The sequence below is a fragment of the Emydura macquarii genome, unplaced genomic scaffold (genome assembly GCF_026122565.2).
Source record: "Emydura macquarii macquarii isolate MOO-44397 ecotype Brisbane River unplaced genomic scaffold, CSIRO-AGI_Emac_v2 contig_1253, whole genome shotgun sequence".
Taxonomy (NCBI): domain Eukaryota; kingdom Metazoa; phylum Chordata; order Testudines; family Chelidae; genus Emydura; species Emydura macquarii.
Window position 1 is genome coordinate 46,714,606 of NW_027131390.1, and position 19,365 is coordinate 46,733,970.

At 38.0% G+C, this 19,365-nt stretch overlaps 1 protein-coding gene across 1 annotated transcript in view; it reads right to left on the bottom strand.

Moving 5' to 3' along the window:
• UBE2F (ubiquitin conjugating enzyme E2 F (putative)) overlaps positions 1–19,365 on the bottom strand; it is a 145,126-nt gene that overhangs the window by 114,111 nt on the left and 11,650 nt on the right. Inside the window, exons 3-4 of the mRNA XM_067548693.1 lie at positions 7,958–7,987; positions 1,777–1,842 (exon numbers count right to left, since the gene is read on the bottom strand). Of these exons, the coding sequence (XP_067404794.1) occupies positions 1,777–1,842; positions 7,958–7,987 (96 nt within the window). The remainder of the gene's footprint in view (positions 1–1,776; positions 1,843–7,957; positions 7,988–19,365) is intronic.

Genomic DNA, 19,365 nt, shown 5'->3' on the forward strand with positions numbered 1-19,365 from the left:
AATAAAACCACCTTTCTTCTTGTAATTTCACCTCAGTAATGAAGCTAGTACAATGATCATCGTCATGAACACAAACAGTGCAAGTCCCCTTGTTTAGCTATAGTTTACTATTACAGAAATAAACTATTGTGCAGTATCTAAGCTGCTTCAGGTTTAATACAAAAAAGGAAAAAGCCACCTTTGCTTTACACTTATGATATCATTCACTTAGATCCTGGTAAATCTACAGAAGGTCACCTAAAATTTTCCACAATATTATGAAAAGGCATCTGTTAAACTAAAGGGCAACAGTTGGCACAGACCAACAGATTTGATGACCTTCACATATATCTAATTAGCATACCTCTACACACAACCAGTTGCTAATATGAAACTTTTGTCACATGTTCAATACAGCCAATCTTTGCTATGAGTTTTAGTGTACTCAATGGGGCAGCCGTACCAAATTATTCCAGTCCGAGAAAACACAAATGACATGAGTAGACAGTTTAACCGAAAGAGCCAAGATTTCTACTGCCAACTACATATTATTTTATCTTTACTGATGAGTAACAACAGTGACATCTAGTGTCTGCCTGGTTTAACTATTGGTACCAACACTAAATTAGAATGGTCATTATTATTGAAAACATTTTTATAGCACCGTAAGTTTAAACTGTGCTTTACATAGAAGAGACATGTTTCCTGTGCTGATCAGCATGTTGTTTACTGAACAGAGATTAACACAGAATTACAGGGGCATATCTTAAAAGTTCAGTGCAAAACTTAAAAACTACAAAAAAAATCTAGAGTCAGAAGGAACAAGCTGATATCTCAACATACACTACGTAAACACCTGAACCTCAGCACTTTATGCTTTACAGCTAAATGTTTCCATTTAGACAGTTTCACAAAATCTCAGAGACGGACCAAGTTCAGTGGGAGTTTGATCAGGCTCTTAACCAGATTCTGCTCCACTTCATCAAAAAGCTATGTGGGGATATACCCCAGACCTGGTTTCATGTTCAAATGTAAAGATTTTAATTTTTATGCAGCAGTACCTCACTATGAAACTCATCAGGAAATGAGGAATTCTGCAAATCAGCAAGCAAAAATCAGCACATGTATCAAAAATGCATTTTTCATTTTGAAAACTGTAGATTAGTTTTTATTACTGATCTTTCATAGTGTGCTAGCCAATGTTTTGCATATTTGTTTAAAAAAGAATGGCTGTGGTATGAGACCTTATGACAGCACACTTAATATTTGCAAAGATTCTAGAAGTACACCACCCTTATTCTGAAATGTATAGCTTTATGAAGTACTCCTGAAATACTTTTTAAATTTGTCATTTTGTCACATCTCCATTGAATTAACCATCCTCCCAAAAAAGTCTGCAATAAACAGTCTTGTAAAATAGAAACAGTTTATTACATATCATGAATAAAATAATTTCTGCTGAAATAGTTTGAAGTGTCTATTTCTGCAATTAAAACTGAAGCTGAGTCAAATCCCACTTGTTTCATCCTATAAAACAAACAAATGAGATCTAAAAGTCTTTCTACTCTTTCTAGCTTCTACTGATGTTTATACCTTAAGATTCCAGTTCTCAAAATCAACATTTAAACTTTCCCAAATGCCCCAATGTAAGATCAGTGCTTAAAATTTGCTCCTATTTTTTAATTATATATTGTCTATAGAACCCAAGCAGTCTATACTCATGAATAACTTTGCCAGTGTGTGCTAATCTTAATCTATTTCAGTGTTTCATTTTTTAAAAGTATTTGAAAACATTACCTGGGGTTACAATTAACTGAAAGTAATGGAGCTTGTTTGGATCTGGAAAATTCACTTTACATGTACCTGCAAAGAAAAAAAAATGGCATCAAACAATGAATGAAAATCATCTCTTTCGATCTCCTGGGGCCCAAATGTACATCCTTGTGAAGCACTCTGTCTCTTCATTCACTGAGAAATGAATTCTGGTGAGCTCATTTGCTGGGGGGTTTTCAATCACCCTTATGCCCCATCCTAAATAATTTTGGGTCAATGCAATTCATGTAATCAAATCAGCCACAGTGCTGGTGTTATGATCTATAGTTATGAAAAAAGACAGACACACCAATAAAGAAAAACAGGCCATGTTCTTTTAAAATGCTAATTGTTTGCCTGATATAATTGGACCTAAACCATTGCCACAGATACTTATCAGAATTTAGAAAGACGGGACATACACAACCATTAGGGTTTCCCTCAAAGGTCTAGAGGTGGCAGCTGAACAGTACATTTTTTGGTCCCAAGCAATTCCTTAACTGAAGGTCAAATGTAGTCTCCCTAAAGGAATGTCAGATGTGAGCTGCCATACTGAAACAGACCAGTGGTCTAACCAAGTATGGTTATTGAAGCACAATGACAAATATTAATTTATAATTTTCACAATTTAGTTAGAGCAACTGCAAATATTCCTCGTCACTTAAAATGGAACTTGAATGAAAAAAAGTGGGTGAATAAAAAGATTTTCCAGGCAAATGAGGAAGAAATCAATGCCATAAATTGATGCAGATTCTAAACTCATCTCTATTTAAAAATCTGGTAGTCTTTAAATTCAATTCAATCTGGGATTCTCTAATCACCAAAACAGGCCATATGGTGTCTGTCACTATGTCACCCCTGAAACACAGCAGTATTCTGTTTTTCCCCCATCATAGAAAGTTTTACTTTTAAATCTTTCAGAGGTATGCTTCCTAGGTCACTTTTCCCAAATTGCACAAAGAGCCTGCTAATTCACTGTGCAAACCTTTATTTTTTTTAATTTAATTTTACACTTTCTAAAAACCTCCCTTTGCCACACCATTTGTATCCATAAAGAAAAGCAGAAGTGTACTGTAAGTCACTCATGAGCTGATTGGCATAAGATACTGTTATAGCAAGGAGAGTCCTAGAGTGATGAACCATGTCTTTTGTGGCTTTGAAGGTTAGTAATCGAAATTTCTGATCATCAGGGTTTTTAACTGGGACAATAACTTCTATTATAGCTTATGGTACATCATCATGCTGTATTGCATTCCACATCGTGTTAACTAAAAACACTATCCACACCCACAAGATGTACTAACAGCTGAGCTGTACTGAATAGAATATACCTCCGTGACCCTGGAACCCCTTGGAGCCAGCTGGCAGTGATCTTAGAAGGATCCTTGGTACCTATGCTGAAAATTATGCTCACAAGGTCTTGGAGTTAAGGTGGGTCATCAGAAATCTGACCATTAGTGTACTGCATGTCTCACACTGTATGCCTATTTGGATACTGAGCCAGATGCAAATTGAGCAATTGAAAATCTACAAGAATATAAATCTACAGCAAGAAAAACAGCAAGGGGGTGTCCTGCTTATGAATGAACACAAAGGACTGGTCTGGTATAACATGGAGATTAAGGAGACACACTGAATCCTTCACTTAGGAGGCCAGCTGACAGAGTGCATGTCTCATGGAAGAAGGGCCCCAGCCAGCCTGGCTACAAAGCTCTGCAAGATATTTTGAGTGCAATACTTTATCAGACATGAGAGCATCCTTTTAATAAGCCGCAACTCTAGAATGCGCATTATGATTTTATTTTATATGTAACCATTCACTTTCAATACTTCTACCTGCTAATTGAATCTCCGTGCTTTGTAAAATAAACATAAAAATGATTTCTCTATAAACAAGTCAAGTGCTATAAGTTAAGCAGAGTAGTGATCTGAGATGGAACTGATATGCTGGGAGTACTGTTTCTTTGGAAACATTGAAATGGTGAATGATGTAAATGTCCACTAGACTAGGGGCTGGACACTCCAAGGAGACGTTGGAAGGGTTCCAGGGTTGGAGCGTGCCTATTGCTAACCTGCAGAGACACATCAGGACTTCGTAGAGAGAAGTGCTTGTGTTGCCCATGGCTGGCCGAGTTGGGAAGCTGATCCTAGTTGGGATGGCAGGCACATACAACGCTTCTTCATGCTAATGGCAAGCTGGTGCAAGGTGCCTAACAACTCTGAGTTCCCCTGGGAAGCATCACAGCCTCCCAAAATATGTAATTTCATCTGTCTCAGAGGGCAAATGTGTCTCTGATCCTTGGTCCCACCACGGTGACATAATGAACTCAACCAAACCATTATACTTTCCACAGTAACAATTTCAAAGCCGTAACAAGTTACCAGACAGATAAGTTCTCCCTCTGAAAACACTGTTACTGAAATCATTTTCTCTTTATATGATATTTTAAAAATAAACATGAAGGTCAGTGAGTCTAAATATTAATTCCATGGTGTCTTGAGCTCTTTGGATTTAAAAACAGTATTTTCAGGAGACCAAACAAGCTGAAATTCTGTTATGCTTGCATGTGCATTTTAATTTGTAATAAGTGAATTTAATTTGTTAAACAATCTGGCAGGGTCTACTTGAATTTGGTGACCTGATTTCTTTAGACGTAACTTTTGACAGTATATCACTTCAGAGTAACCACAGTCATTTAAGTCTTCAAATTCATTCATAAAGCTGCACAGTCAGTACCTAGAAAGCTAATTCAGCAATACAAGAGCAGCATGCATACATGCAGTGTTTTAATCCCAATGTCTTCTAAGACAGACAGTCACTTTAACAGGCCAAATCTCCTTTATTACCATCCAAGTACAAATTTTGACAAGTGTATTTGGTATTTTTGGTCTATATTCTATTCAAGGTGTTAAACCAGAATCATAGTATCTGAGCACCACTAAAAGCCAGTTACTGTGCTTATTTTCTCAAGACAATACAGGTACATACAGTTATAACAATAGTGGGAAGAGGTGGAGAGTAAGAAAAACGGAGAGGAACAGGATTTCTCAGGGAATTTGATAATGGGATACAGAATCTTTCACCTCTAGGGCCAAGAGTGATCAAAAGTCCATCGCATCTAAAGGCTGTTCGGTGGCCTACATGGAATGAATGGTGGATATGAGCCTGCAGCACAATTGCAACTTTGTTTGCAAACTACACAAAGAGACTAAATAATAAATGTACATGGAAACTAAATTACCCTCGTACCCACAGAAGTAGTTTTCACTTGTCAAGGTGGATTTACATTTGTAAGATAATATATGAAAATCTGCACTGCTGCTGCCCTTAACATGCCTATTATGTGGATTTCACCCCCCAGGCTAATAAATTACATTTTAAGTGGGAAATTAAATGGTATTAAGATCTCTGGAAATGTAGGGTCAGTGTTGGTGCAAGAGCAATTCTTTAACACCAAACCACAACTATTCATAGATTTTTAAGGCCAGAATGGACCACTGTGATCATCTAGTCTGACTTCCTGCATAGCAAAAGATACAGAACTTCCCCTAAAATAATTTCTACTACATCTTCTTTAGAAAAAACATCCAGTCTTGATTTTAAAATGGCCAGTGATGGAGAATCCACCACAACTCTTGGTAAATTGTTCTAATGGTTAATAACTCTCATAGTTAACAATTTACACCTTATTTCCAACTTGAATTTGTTTAGCTTCAACTTCCAGCCATTGTTATACCTTGCTCTACTAAATTGAAGAGCCCATTATTAAGTATTTGTTCCCCATGTAGGTACTTATAGACTCTAATCAAGTCACTCTTAACTTTTGCTATGTTAAGCTAAACAGATTGAGCTCCTTGAGTCTATCACTATAAGGTAGGCGTTTTTAATAATTTTCATGGTTTTTCTGTGAACCCTCTGCGATTTATCAACGTTTTTCTTGAATTCTGGGCGCCGGAAATGGACACAATACTCCAGCAGAGGACGCACCAGTGCCAGATACAGGGGTAAAACAACCTCTCTGCTCCAACTTGAGATTCCCCTTTACCAGAATCGTGTTAGTTCTTTTAGTCACAGCACCACACTGTGAGCTCATGTTCAGCTGATTATCCACCACCACCCCAAATCTTTTTCAGATATATAATCAAGACAGGTTTTAAAAAAACCAAGAATCACACAACATTTTATAAATACTGAATCAAAGTCAGTTACAATGTACTATCTCAAATTTCTAATTAACATTTCATCACTGCATATTTTAACATTTGAATATTTTAGCTTGGCTGTGGCAATTTATTTTATGCTAAACAAATCTCTAACACATACATACAAAGATACATTAGACATTACCCAGAATACACACACAACAGGGAGGGGAAAAAGCCACTATATCTGACTCCAGATTGGAATATCAGTTGACACTTTGTGATATAAATTGCCATTTTATAGGTATTTAATTGAAATCAAATAATGTTGAAGTTGAGTAAACAGTAGTATGTAGTGATATTTCTAGTACATACACAAATGCACAGAAAACACATGTAGGTTTCTTTATAAAATATGCAATTAGACAGCCAAGTGTGTATCATGCAAAGATATCACCATGTCTGGGCTAACCTAACTTTTGACTTCAAGAAATAACACACCCAATAAACTGAAATAGCACCAAGGCACAGCAAGGAATATAAATATTTTATTTACAGGCATGTATATGGTGCTCATTATTAATCAGCTTAGGAAGTGTCTCCACGCAAAAACATACTAAGTATTTTTATTAATAAAGTTGAACACACTCTTGCATGTTTATCTATGCTTTAGATAAAACTGAACAAAATAGCACAAAATCAGCATTAATTTATCTTTTCTTTTTCAATTACCTTCCCCCCTCTTGCAATGTTCTCCCCCTTTACCTTCCCTACTGAACTGCACCAACTTTTACCCCTTCTCATTTCTCCCACCCAACCAACAGAAGGGAATTCTTTTTAGTAGTAGTAGGTTTTTTTTTTACACTGAGAAGACTAAATTTGAGGATAAGGAGTTGCTCCAGATTAATAAGTGTTACAAAGGAGAGAATAACATGTCAGGGACCTAAGAAGCACCTCTCAAATGCTTTGTCCACATGAAAGACATTTTTTAAAAGCTTCCCTCATACAGAAAAGGCTAGAAGTGTCACACTAGCTTTGTCTAAACCACAGTTTATCTGCAGATTCACTGGGAACAGAGTTCAGTGCTCAGCTTTTGACTATGGTTTCTGAAATGGTGCTGAACACTGTTTTCCTTGCGAGCATAGACAAGGAACATAGTGTCCAGCAACTGCTCGGTGTACCCATTGCCAATTCCCATTCTAAACAATATATGCAAGGCTTTAGAAACTTGCCTCATCATCCTTTGATAAAACAGCTTTTTGTTTCACTCCAGGACAGCACAAGCCCCTTCCCTCTTACGCTAATACAGAATAAAGCAGGTGCCCAAGGGGACCAAATTATGACTGCTGTGAGAAAAGCAGCTTTGAATTTCCAAGCTTTTATGCATTTAAAATCCCAACCAAAACTCAGCATCACATTTAATATATGATAATCTGCTTTACATGTACTAGTTTTCACAGTAGAATCTATCATTTCTTGTTCCTTGACAAGCACAAATTAAGGATTCATCTCAGGATTTTTTTTAAGTAATATCCCTAATATTCCAATCTAGTGCTTGTGTAAAGCAACAAAAGCAAGAACATGACAAAAAACTATATCTATTTAACATATTTTACAGAAACAATTAACTGTTTACTCTCCTTTGCCCTTTAATTCAGTATCTCTCTTAGGTAGGAGTGTCCCTCCCTTTCTTCTAAGGAGAGAAAGTACCTGCAAGTATCACCTAACAGAAAATCTTTAATTCCTGGAATATTATTAGAGAAGGGCATTTTATTTCCCCAAATCTGGAGCACTAAAAAAACCAGTTTCAAGGGATGCAAATAATTGCTTTAGGACTTAACCCCTAGAAAAGATATGTACATTGCCAACCCAGTGAATGCTTAAAAAGGATGTACATGTGTTGCCACCTACACAAATAACGTAAATATCATTGTTCAAAATTATCAATCAGAAAACAAGCAAGCAGAGTCCATGTTCCTATGTTCTTTTTCTTAAAATGCATAATATTGAACTCCATACTTACAAGGTAAATTAGCTTCAAGTTCTGCAACCTCTGTTGAAAAGAAAAGGAAGATTACTGTTAATGCTGGCTTAATGTTGCATGTGAAAATAAAAAGGTTTGAACAGACAGATGTTCTCAATTTAAACTTTAAACACAAAGAATAGGAACATTTTACTGCCTTAAAGATATTGTTTACTATATTCAAGACATGTCTGTCCTTCAAATTCCTCTTTAAACCACACTTCTTCTGGACATTCTCCTTATATGTTCATCACCAAGTTCAACTTCTCCTAATACCACTTGGACAGATGCTTAGGGGAAGGCTGAGAGACCAGCTCTTTTAAGACAGGGTGTGTCAGGGAAAGAATGTCTTTGGGAGCATAGAGCTCCACATTCAGGGGTCATAGGATCTACTAGTGGGAGAGTTTTTGGTTTACTTTTTGATATTAACTTATTTTATTGTGTTATAACCCTAGCAGTTGAGGAAAAGACATTACTGGTAGCAAACAAAATTTCTTTCATGTTGTTCTATTGGTTTGTAGTTAAATGATCATTTTAGTTACAAAAACAGATGTGCAGCAAACCTCACAGTCTGTAAAATAAAAATACAAGTCAAATCAGTGATGGGAAAACCACAAAGGTTCAGAGACTGGATAAGCATCCTAAGTGTTAGATTCTTATTTGACACTGTGAAGGCTTCCACATTAAGCCCCACCAACCCCTGTATTCCGGGATGGCATGTTATATATGACTAGCTGGTAAAATCATGGTTTTTACCGCCTCGGGAAAAAATGGTTAGTCCAAGTTTAAGGCCTTTTCTATTTTAAAAACCTGTTTCATTAATGCACACTTAGTTTTAAGTTATATATTCAAATTGTGGTTACATAAGACAGTAAATTCGTAGTTTAATTTAGGGTTGTACAAATAAAAAGTAAAACTGCAGTAGGCATAATACTAATATATATAATTATAATACGGAATGTCAGTATACATTTTGGTTCGGTATTTTCCTCAAGGAAATTATACATATCATGACTCATATTTCAGTATTATATAAACAAAAGATGAAAACACTTGATTATATGAAAATGACAATAATGCAGAGTAATAGGTTTGAAGCATTAAGCAATCAGAAGCACGCAGAACTGCAGGCTACCAGTCCAGGTCCATTTGGCCCTGCAGCATTCTGCAACAGAAGACCAACTTTGATGTAGCAGATAAACCAAGCCCATTCTGAAAAGAATCTGAAAAGATTCTATGCTTGCTGGACACTGATGCAATTATTTTTCCCAGTTTAAACTCGGTTTAAGCCAGTATTTACCAGTGTCCGCCCCAAACTATTTTTTTCCCAGGAAATTGCCATCCCTGCCCAGATCCTCTCTAACTTATATTCTTGGGGGAAGCCAAGTAGCCTGATACTACATCATGTGACTGAAAACGGCCAATTAAATCTGCCCTTTCAACAACTTCATCTGTTCATCATCCCCTTGTCACATTCTGGAGTGCAGTTCAGACCAACGAAGAGTTGCGTCATCACCCATCATGCAACTTTGGGTGCTTCGCAATGCTTTGCTGCTGTAGCTCCCAACCAGGGCCGCTCCCAACCAGCCTAGCAGCATGCAGGTCACACCCCAAGTGTCTGTGTACAGTTGCAGCGCCAACTGAGCAACTCTGCCCCCAGCAGCCTGCCAACAACATTCCAGTCACACTCTGGCTTCCACCAACCTGGGTTACTACTTGCAGGGTGACCCCAACATATGCTTAGTCCCAAATTTTCCTAAAAACGTGTGTCCTACACTTTCTTGGGCAGTTCAGGTATTAGAAGCCTGTTACCCCTAATATGTCAACATTCAACAATTTACTACTTTAACTGGTGTTACCAAACAATTTAGTTTAAACACAATACCGCCTTACTTTAAATTAAAAATAAAACAAGGTTATTGAACTCAAAGGGATATGCTTGTACTCACTTAAAACCTAAAGGTATTAAAGTCAGAAATTGTTACAAGAGAAACAAAGATAAAACGCTTTCTAGTAGCTAAAACTTAACAAGCTAGATTTGGTTCAAGATAAAATCCTTACCACATGTTCCCAGCAACAAGGCTGACCTAATTACACAGTCAAAGGGCTCCTTCTTCTCATATGAAAGAGACAAGGACGGATGGATGGACGGACACACACACAGGGAGAGATGCCTTAGGGCAGTGTTTCTCAACCTGGGGGTTTAGAGGGGTCGCAAGTGCAGAGCTGGTATTGGGGGTGGCAAGAAAGGCAATTGCCTGGAGCCACAGGGGCGCCATGAAACTAAGTTACATGCCTCAGCCCCGTGGGGGTGGGACTCAGGCTTCAGGGGTACAGTAGTTTGGAAAGGTTAAGAACCACTGCCTTAGGGTGTTTTTGCCCCTCAGTTTTATAGTCCAATCACCCTTTGAAGTGGATTCTTCCAAGGGTTACCCTCCAAGCAAAGTTTGTTCAAAGAGTAAAGAAGGTGACATGGAGTCAGGAGTTGAAGGTGCCACCATGCTCTTTCTCCTCCCATGTGTATGCTGAAATGCAGATTTGCCTTGTCTACTGCCATTTCCTCCTCTTGCTCTCTCAAGACTCCTGTTTACTATTTATATGTAAAGTATGGCAAACTCACATTTCTTTTCTTCAGATAGACCTGTTTAACAAGTTCAACGTTTGCCTAGCAAGGCTGTGTGGGTTTGAACATGTGCTATCATCATATAGGGGACATTCATAACTTTACATATAATGTTGCTAGATACATTTCACCACAACATTATTGATCAGCAAGTTATTCATTTACAAATGATACTTCACAAGGCATATTCTATACAAAGATTATTACAATAGCACATAGTGCGTGAACACAGGCATGCTTTCGGTCACAACCCTTTCCTACATTTCCCCCTTCCAGCCTCTTTTCCCTTTTGCACATTCTATTTGCTTTGTTTGTTGCAGCCCCTATGCTCTGCCCTCATCCACCACAGATCTCCCTTGTCATCTTCTCCACCAAAATGTTTTTCCCCCGAGCTGCTGCCATGTTGGCAGCTGCCTTGCTGATGGAAGCCAGCAGGAGTAGTGAAGAACAGCCCAGGAAGAGAGAGCCAGACCAATGACTGTATTTGGTCTAGCAATCTTTGTTGATCAGATGCAAAAAAGGTACAGCAATTTTTTCATCCCTCCATCCCACCTAATCTATATAAAGCCAAAATCTGAGCACAATTTCTTCTTTTTCAATTATATTTATATTTAGTCCTTCTCAAGATTTTTTTTCAATAGATCTTTTAACGATTAAAAATATATATTTAAAAAATAAATCAATGTTTTTTTTCATTTCATCCCAAAAAAGTAATAAAAAACATTAAATACCATAGCTTTATTTTCTAACTCACACACTAACTAGCACAGTGCTTATGTATTTGTCTGCCAGCAACACAGGAAAGATATTTAAATCCAAACCCAAATATACAATTTTCTTTTTTACATTTCACAAAAATATTTCTATTGATTTTAGACTTTTAGAAACTTTTTAGTACAGAACCTAAATTGATCTGACAGTGACTAAGGAAAAGTAAGATCTGTGACATTTAAGGGCTGTTTCCAGCACATCTGGGTGTTACTACAATTAATATTAAAATTGGGCTTTTCCACCCTCCCTGTTTTCTATAAGGTATTTTCTGTGATTTCATGGCAGCAATGATTATTTCTTTGAGAATTAAATATTTATCAGTCGCTGGGCCAAATTCATCATTGATACAACTCTTTTGGCTTCAATAGATACTGGGAATTGGATTAGTTTAATATGTTTTCACAGTATAATGAAAACAGCTCCTCAAACTACACTATTTAAATTGTGAATTGATGCAATCTTAAAATAACATTAGGAGTCCTTCTGTAGACAAAATTCTAGAACTTCTAGTTATATTCATTGCAGTGTTGCTGTAGCTAGGTTGGTCCCAAGATATTAGTGAGACAAGGTACTGCAAGAGTACTACTGATGGTTGTTCTAGTTCCAAATCTGAGACCATTACAAACTAGTAACCTAGGGAAAATCCCAATTGTGTGTTTTGGAGGACTGACACCTACCAGAGTACAAGATTGGATTTGGGGTGACTGCTGGTAAACTTTTAAGCATGCACGTAGGTTCTTTTACTGGTTTTACCTAACTTCTCTATAACACTTTTCCCTCAAGAATAAATGTGATTGATTATAAAGAGCTTTGTGGTAACCTACAACTGCAGACAATTATGCAGTTCATAACCTTCAAAGAGAATGCAAAGTACAGACACGGTTTAGGCAGTGTGGCTTGCTGGAGATATCAGAGAATCATAGAAGATTAGGGTTGGAAGGGACCAAAGGAGGTCATCTAGTCCGACCCTCTGCTTAAAGCAGGATCAACCCCAATAAATCATCACAGCCAGAGTTTTGTCAAGCTGGGCCTTCACAACCAGTGCTTCACCACCCTTTTAGTGAAATTTATTTTCCTAATATCCAAACTAGATCTTCCCCATTGCGACTTGAGACCATTGCTCCTAGTTCTGTCATCTGCCACCACTGAGAACAGTATATCTCCGTCCTCTTTGGAACTCTCCTTCAGGTAGTTAAAGGCTGCTATCAAATCCCTCCTCACTCTTCTCTTCTGAAGACTAAATAAGCACAGTTGCCTCAGCCACTCTTCCTAAGTCATGTGCTCTAGCCCCCTAATCATTTTCATTGCCCTCCGCTGGACTCTCTCAATTTGTCCACCTCCTTTCCGTACTGGGGGCTCCAAAACTGGAAACAATACTTCAGATATGGCCTCACCAGTGCCAAACAGAGGGGAATAATCACTTCCTTCGATCTGCTGGCAATGCTCCTGCTAATGCAGCCCAATATGTCATTAGCCTTCTTGGCAACAAGAGCACACTGTTGACTCATTCAGCTTCTTGTCCACTGTAACCCCCAAGTCCTTTTCTGCAGACCTGCTGCCTAGCCAGTTGGTCCCCAGTCTGCAGCAGTGCCTGGGATTCTTCCGACATAAGTGCAGGACTCTGCACTTGTCCTTGTATCACTGTGTAGACAGAGACCTGTGTAACCTGGAAAATCCCTGTCAGGAGGAAGAAAGGCATGGGTCTCTGCCCAAAAGAGGTGACGGCTGAGGAGTTGGGAGCTTCGAGTAGGTGCCCTCAAGAGACCACAGTGGGGAGAGGGGGGATATAGAAGCAGTTGTCCTGAAGTGTGACAATCTGTTCCCTTTTCTCTTTGTTGCACTCCCTTCCTGTATGTTGTCCAATGCAATCCTGCCTGGTCCCCACCTCTGTAGCCATTCTTAGCAAAGGCTGCACAGAGAAAAGGAGAATCCAAAGAGCAGAACAGGGCCTCAGTTTAGGCAAGAGTCCCCACCAGCCAGCAGGAGCCCTGTTGAGCCATGCCTTACTTCTGCCTCTCTCAGCGCTTCACAGATAGGTAAAATGAGAGTTCAGTAATCACTAGTCAACCGCTGACATGTGAAACAATTTTTTCCCAAATGGATAACTCGAAGGGCTCATGCAGTGAAATGTAAAAGTTTCCTTTGGTCTCAGAACGAGTATGAAAAATGTCAGAACATTAAAAGCAGCTAAAATGAGCATCTTCATGAAAATGCATCCATATGGGCAAACAGTCGGAGAGAATATACTGTTTTTCTGAAGCTTTATGTGACAAAGAGAAATCTCTATAACTTAATTTTCATGAAACATTTGTGTAGAGACATGTTTCTAGAGTCCACAAAAATAGATTGTGCCAACTCAAATCATGAGTCACTGGAAATAAAAAGGGTTATAGAGAAATGACCAAGTGAGGATAGAGAAGTCTTAGAATTGTCTCATCTTTCCTCTCACAGTTAAAATAAATGAAAACCTAACATTATAAGAAACAGTATGCCAAGAAATAGATATTTATATCAGCTCACCCATATAAGTATTTCCGATTAACAACCTCACCAAGCAATATGTACATATGCACAATGTCGTAGAGTTAACATAGCAGCTTTTGCATTTCATTAATTTTTGGTGCTGATAACTTTAGCTACTTTATGTACTGAAAGACTTTCTTATTTCATTATCTGTTAACAAGGGGTTACCCTTCTTAACTCTATTATCAAGTGTTCACATTTGTTTGGATGATTCCAGTTATTATAACCAATATAAACCAAAACAGAGGTGCCTGGAATTACTCAGCCATTAATGAAAAAATTTTGTAACAGTCAGGCAGGAACAACCTTACAAATATATTAAAGGCCATAGAAACATGGGATCTGAAAATAATACTTCTGTGATGCAAAAAAAAGCTTTAAATATATTTCCAAATTGCCCTCAAACCCTGCAGTTATTAGCATAATGAAATGTCCGAAATATTTCTCTTTGAATATGACAGTTCTATTACATAAAGCAACAACATTTTTGTTTTGTTTTTTAAGAATGCTTAGAATATTAGCATGTTCTGTACTGTGATTACCGGGGTAAGATACAGTGTTTTATCACACAGGAAGCAATCCCCACCTCCATTTTAATAGAAGTGGATTGAAAATGAGTATCAGAAAGAGAATGATGAAAAGTGGTTTCAGAGAAAGGTTAGACTTAAATGAGAGAAGTGGGAGAAAGGAAAACCAAATTCAGATAAAATTACACTGTAAAAGTAAAACTGAACAGGAAGAAGTTGTTGAGATTAGTAAACAAGAATAAAGTAAGAAAAGTAATTAGTGAAAACTAATTAAACATTCCTTAAAACAAATGTGTAATTATTAAAGTTAGTATAGTAAATTATAGGAATGACAGAAAGGAACACATAATAGCTTGTTAAACCTGCAACTCTGAGATCTAACAGCAGCAAATAAGACATTTATTGGCCACACAAACTCCACGTCATACTGACCTCTACTTTAAGAAACCATTCTAACTTGGTATTTACATTAGTAATGTACAGCTAAGACATAAATTACTGAAAATAAATTAAGTGAATCTGTTTTAAGACTAAATGCTGCAGTACTGACGAATAATCAATATTTTAATAATCAATATTTTAACCACAATCTTAAAAATACCACTAGAACTCAGCTGATGTTCTACTACTCAATTGATGTTCTATATATACATATTGCAACTAGCTAACCATTCAAACCAATTTCATTGTGGAGAGTATATGCATTGTGGAGACAATGCCTCATACAACTGTGCTTTTTATAAACATACTAGTCTTAATAATTTCCAAACTTTTTTTGTAAAAAAAATTAGAAGCAGCTATTACCATAATTCAACCGCTTAAAAATCTGAAATTAAAAAGGAATGCTATTTAAAAAATAAAAAAATCAAACTTCAGTCTGAAAAATGTGTGTGTACTGTTTTTGCAAGTATCAACTACTGTTATATATGAGCTTCCCACAATGTAGAACAGATGTTTAAATCCCAACATAAAATACACAATTTTCTTTTTTAGATTTCACAGAAATATTTCTATTGACGTTAGGTTTTTAGAGACATTTTTGGTACAGAACCTAATCTGATCAAACAGCAACTCTAAGGAAAAACAAGTTTTGTGGCATTAAATTTAAGGGGCTCTCTCCAACATGCATGGCAAATGACAAACATTGGAGAGAAATCTCTCCATTTCTCAGTTTGTTTTTTCTTTTGCTTATAGTCTGTTTCACTGTTTTCCCTGTTTGCACAGGTCTTTCAAACAACAGGGAAGTGAAAAACATTTAAAAAATAGGAACATGATTCTAAAACCACAAAAATTGGTTGGGTTGGAGGCGATGGGAACAATAACTGAGTGGCAGATGTGGAACCTGAATCTACTGTCAACTTTTCTTGTGAGTTAATTTCAAAATTAGTGTTTTTCAACAATTTAGAGCACTAACAAATGTGGGGGGAAAATCAAGTTAAACATGAATAAATTTAGTAATTTTAAAAAGCTGGGTTTTAACCAGTAAATTCTCCCTTCCCCCACCATAAAAATGTGCTGATGGTATGAACATGAGCACAAAGCATGACCTGATTTGATATATGCATGAGCATGAAGCTCAGAATGCACCTCTCAAAATTACTACACTAAGAACACCAAATTATGTATGATGAGATTTCCCCCCCGCCCTCTCCTGTATTGAGCAAGACAGTGTAGGGGAAGTACAAAATAAAACAAAATGTAGATCCTTTGATCCTGCCAGAGTTCAAGATATGTATCTTGACATTTATAACAAAGCGATTCCAGTTCCAGTAATATAACACAGACATTGACATTTCCATTTCCCATCTTCTTATAAAAACTATATCAACTCTATTATTCAAAGCAGATGGATGTTTCGCTCCCCCTGAGCTGTATAATTAAATTGTGGGATTGATATTAAAAATGAAAAGAACTTGTAAAGTCTAAAAGAGATTTTGTCCAAAACTACCCATTTTTAATTAGATTAAAAGATATATACTGTATTCCTTCCTCTTCCAAATGCTTACTTGAAAGAGGATATTGTCAAATCATACACGTCAGTCTATGCAATATAATAGTAGCTTACTGAATTATCAGAAAACTAGTAGCAGCAGTTTGAAATAAGCTATGCAGGTAAGGAGTGCAAAGGAATGGAAACCAGAAATCTCTCTCGCTCTAATCCGGGAAAAACAACCTAGTATACAACCTTGCACAAGTCACTTTACTTGTGCCACAGAGATGCACATATGAAAATTAGGTATAAAGGAGGATTAAAATTACAATCAGGTAATGTATCCGAGCAGCTCTCTACTTTGTAAGTTAAACAGTAGAAGAAGTCCTGACAATCCTTTTCCTTTGATTTGTTCCAATTCCTCTTACCAAAACTAATTTATATGGGTTTCACTATATTTGTCACATACTTTCGTGAACATTTCACTGTAATTCCATTTTAGTTTTCCATCACTAAGGGTTAAACTTTAATTTACCCTGAAGCTTTTCATGTCTTTCTTCCCAAACAAGCACCATTTCACTGTATGATGATACTATGAAGCCAAAAACAATGTATTCACAAGTATACTCCGTTTCAGCATGCGATGCCTTATGTGGCTGTTTCAGAAACAGGGTTGTTGTGGCCATAACAGAAGATATAGGAATTAATAATTAACTTTTTTTTGATCCTCAGATGGAGGAAGCTATGGAAATGTTAAATATTATTCTCTCTTTAAACAACACTCTGATCTTCTTGCCTACTTTTGTTATGAACAAAAAGTAGGATTACTGTAACTAAAAGACTAGAGTAAAAATTAATTTCTGTTTTCTCCAATTTATACATATAGTGCATTTACCTGAACTTTCTTTTACTTCCCAGTTTTGTGATTTTTTCACAAAGTAACAAGAGAATTTTTTTTTAAAATATGAAAATCTGGTTGCAGATTTCAAGCTGCCAGTATCTCTTCAACAGGATGAAATATGCACGAGCACTTGCAGTGAAAAGAAAGATTTTGATGCACTGCAAAAAAATGCAGCTGAATAGTCTTTATTACCCTGTAAGCAAACATAATGTATTTTATCACTGACAATCTGGCATGTTGTTTTACAAATAAATTATAAAAATATAATTCTAACAGTATTTTTGCTTGCCGTTTCTGGTCTCTTTCACTCAAGAATTCTCTCTCTTTGGCCCAGTTCATTGAGGCACTGGCCATCTTGCACAATCCCCACTCATGACTCACACAAAAGCTGGTCTTCAAAGAATGAAAATATGGGAGCTCCAAAAAATGAATTCTCTGTCTCTGCTGAATTTGATAGTTTTCAAAAATCTGAACAGAATAAGTTATAAATGTCATGTTTCCAGTCTCTGAAAACTCACCTGTGCCCACAGTATGTCAGTTTCAAGGATCAGATGGGGAGAACAGCAAACAGGGGGCTAAGCAGAAGGGGCTTGTGCATGAGGCCTGGTCTATACTACAAAGTTAGGGTGATATAAGTTGCTTTACGTTGACCTAGATATGCACGTGTCTAAACTTAAATTTGTCCCCCATCGATGTAAGTGCTTCATTTCGCTGACATAGTATCACCACCTCTCTGAGCAGCACAGAGCCATGGCCAATGTATGGAGATCAACATAACTGGAGTGTAGACACTGCATTATTATATCAACCCTAATAGGACCCCAGCAGCTGTCCCACAATGCCTCACAATGACCACCCTGGTCACAATTGTGAGCTCCACTGTCCAGGGGTCACAGAGACAAACTCCTGCCCCCACATTTAAAACTCCCAAAAGCTTTTGAAATGCCTTTTCCTGGTTGTCCAGCTTGGCGCGCACGCCTCTATCTGCTTTCCGTTATTGTGCACATCTGCCCAGCTGACCATGCTCCAGAGGTGCTCCTGCCTGGAGCAGACAAGAGATACTGGATCTCCTGGGCCTGCGGGGAGGAAAAGGCTGTGCATGCACCGGTCCAAACCACCTGTAGAAATGTCGACATCTATGAGCAGGTTGCTCGGAGAATGCAGGAGAAGGGATCGACAAGGGCCAGCAGCATTGCCACGTGAAAGAAAAGAAACTGCCACAGGCATACCAGAAGACCAGGAGGCCAACAGTCGATCTGGTGTCGAACTGCAGACCTGCCGCTTTTACGACAAGTTGCATGCCATGCTTGGCGAAGATCCCATCACCACCCTGCACGCCACTGTGGATATCCACAAGGAGCCTGAGTGACAGGCTCCCGCTGTGAAGAGCAAGGAGGAGGTGGTGGTGCTCGAAGAAGAGGAGGAGTATGAGGGACAGGCAACTGGGGGTAGAGATTCAGCTGTGCAGTGAGCCAGGAAGATATTTTTCTCTCCACCGCAGATCTACCAGTCCTGCCAATTGAGCACAGGTAAGCCCAACATAGGGCAAGGAACCGCAGGTAAGCATAGATAAATTTTCTATTACAAGAAAAGCACCCCAAATTAGCAGAACTCCACTTTCGATTTTTCAGTAATTTACTCGTACTAGAAAAGGTAGCTGTGCAACAAAGACACACAGAGTTGCTATCTGCTTTTCATTCACCTATAGTGTTAGGCAGGGCGGGGCACGTGGAACTGTTTACATACACATCTCTCCTCTGAATCCTCAGAGATCTCTATGAAACTTCCATGGAGGCACATTGCAATCCTCTCCCAAAGGTTTCTGGGGATGGCAGCCTTATTTTTTCCTCCGCAGTTGGACACTTTCCCACACCAGGAGTCAGTAACTCCAGCAGGCACAACTGCAGTACACAGGCTAGCAGCATATGGCTCCAGCGGCTTTGTGATGCCAGCAGCAGCTGTGCTCTCTCTGCCTTTGTTATCTCAGGGATGAGATATCAGCTACCACCACCACCTGTGGAAAACAGTGACGGTATTCACTGCCATTGCCCTATACTCAGTTTCAACCAAGCAATTTCCTCCTCCTTTCCCTCACTGAGTGTGGCACTGGCGATCAGGGACTCCAAAGCACAA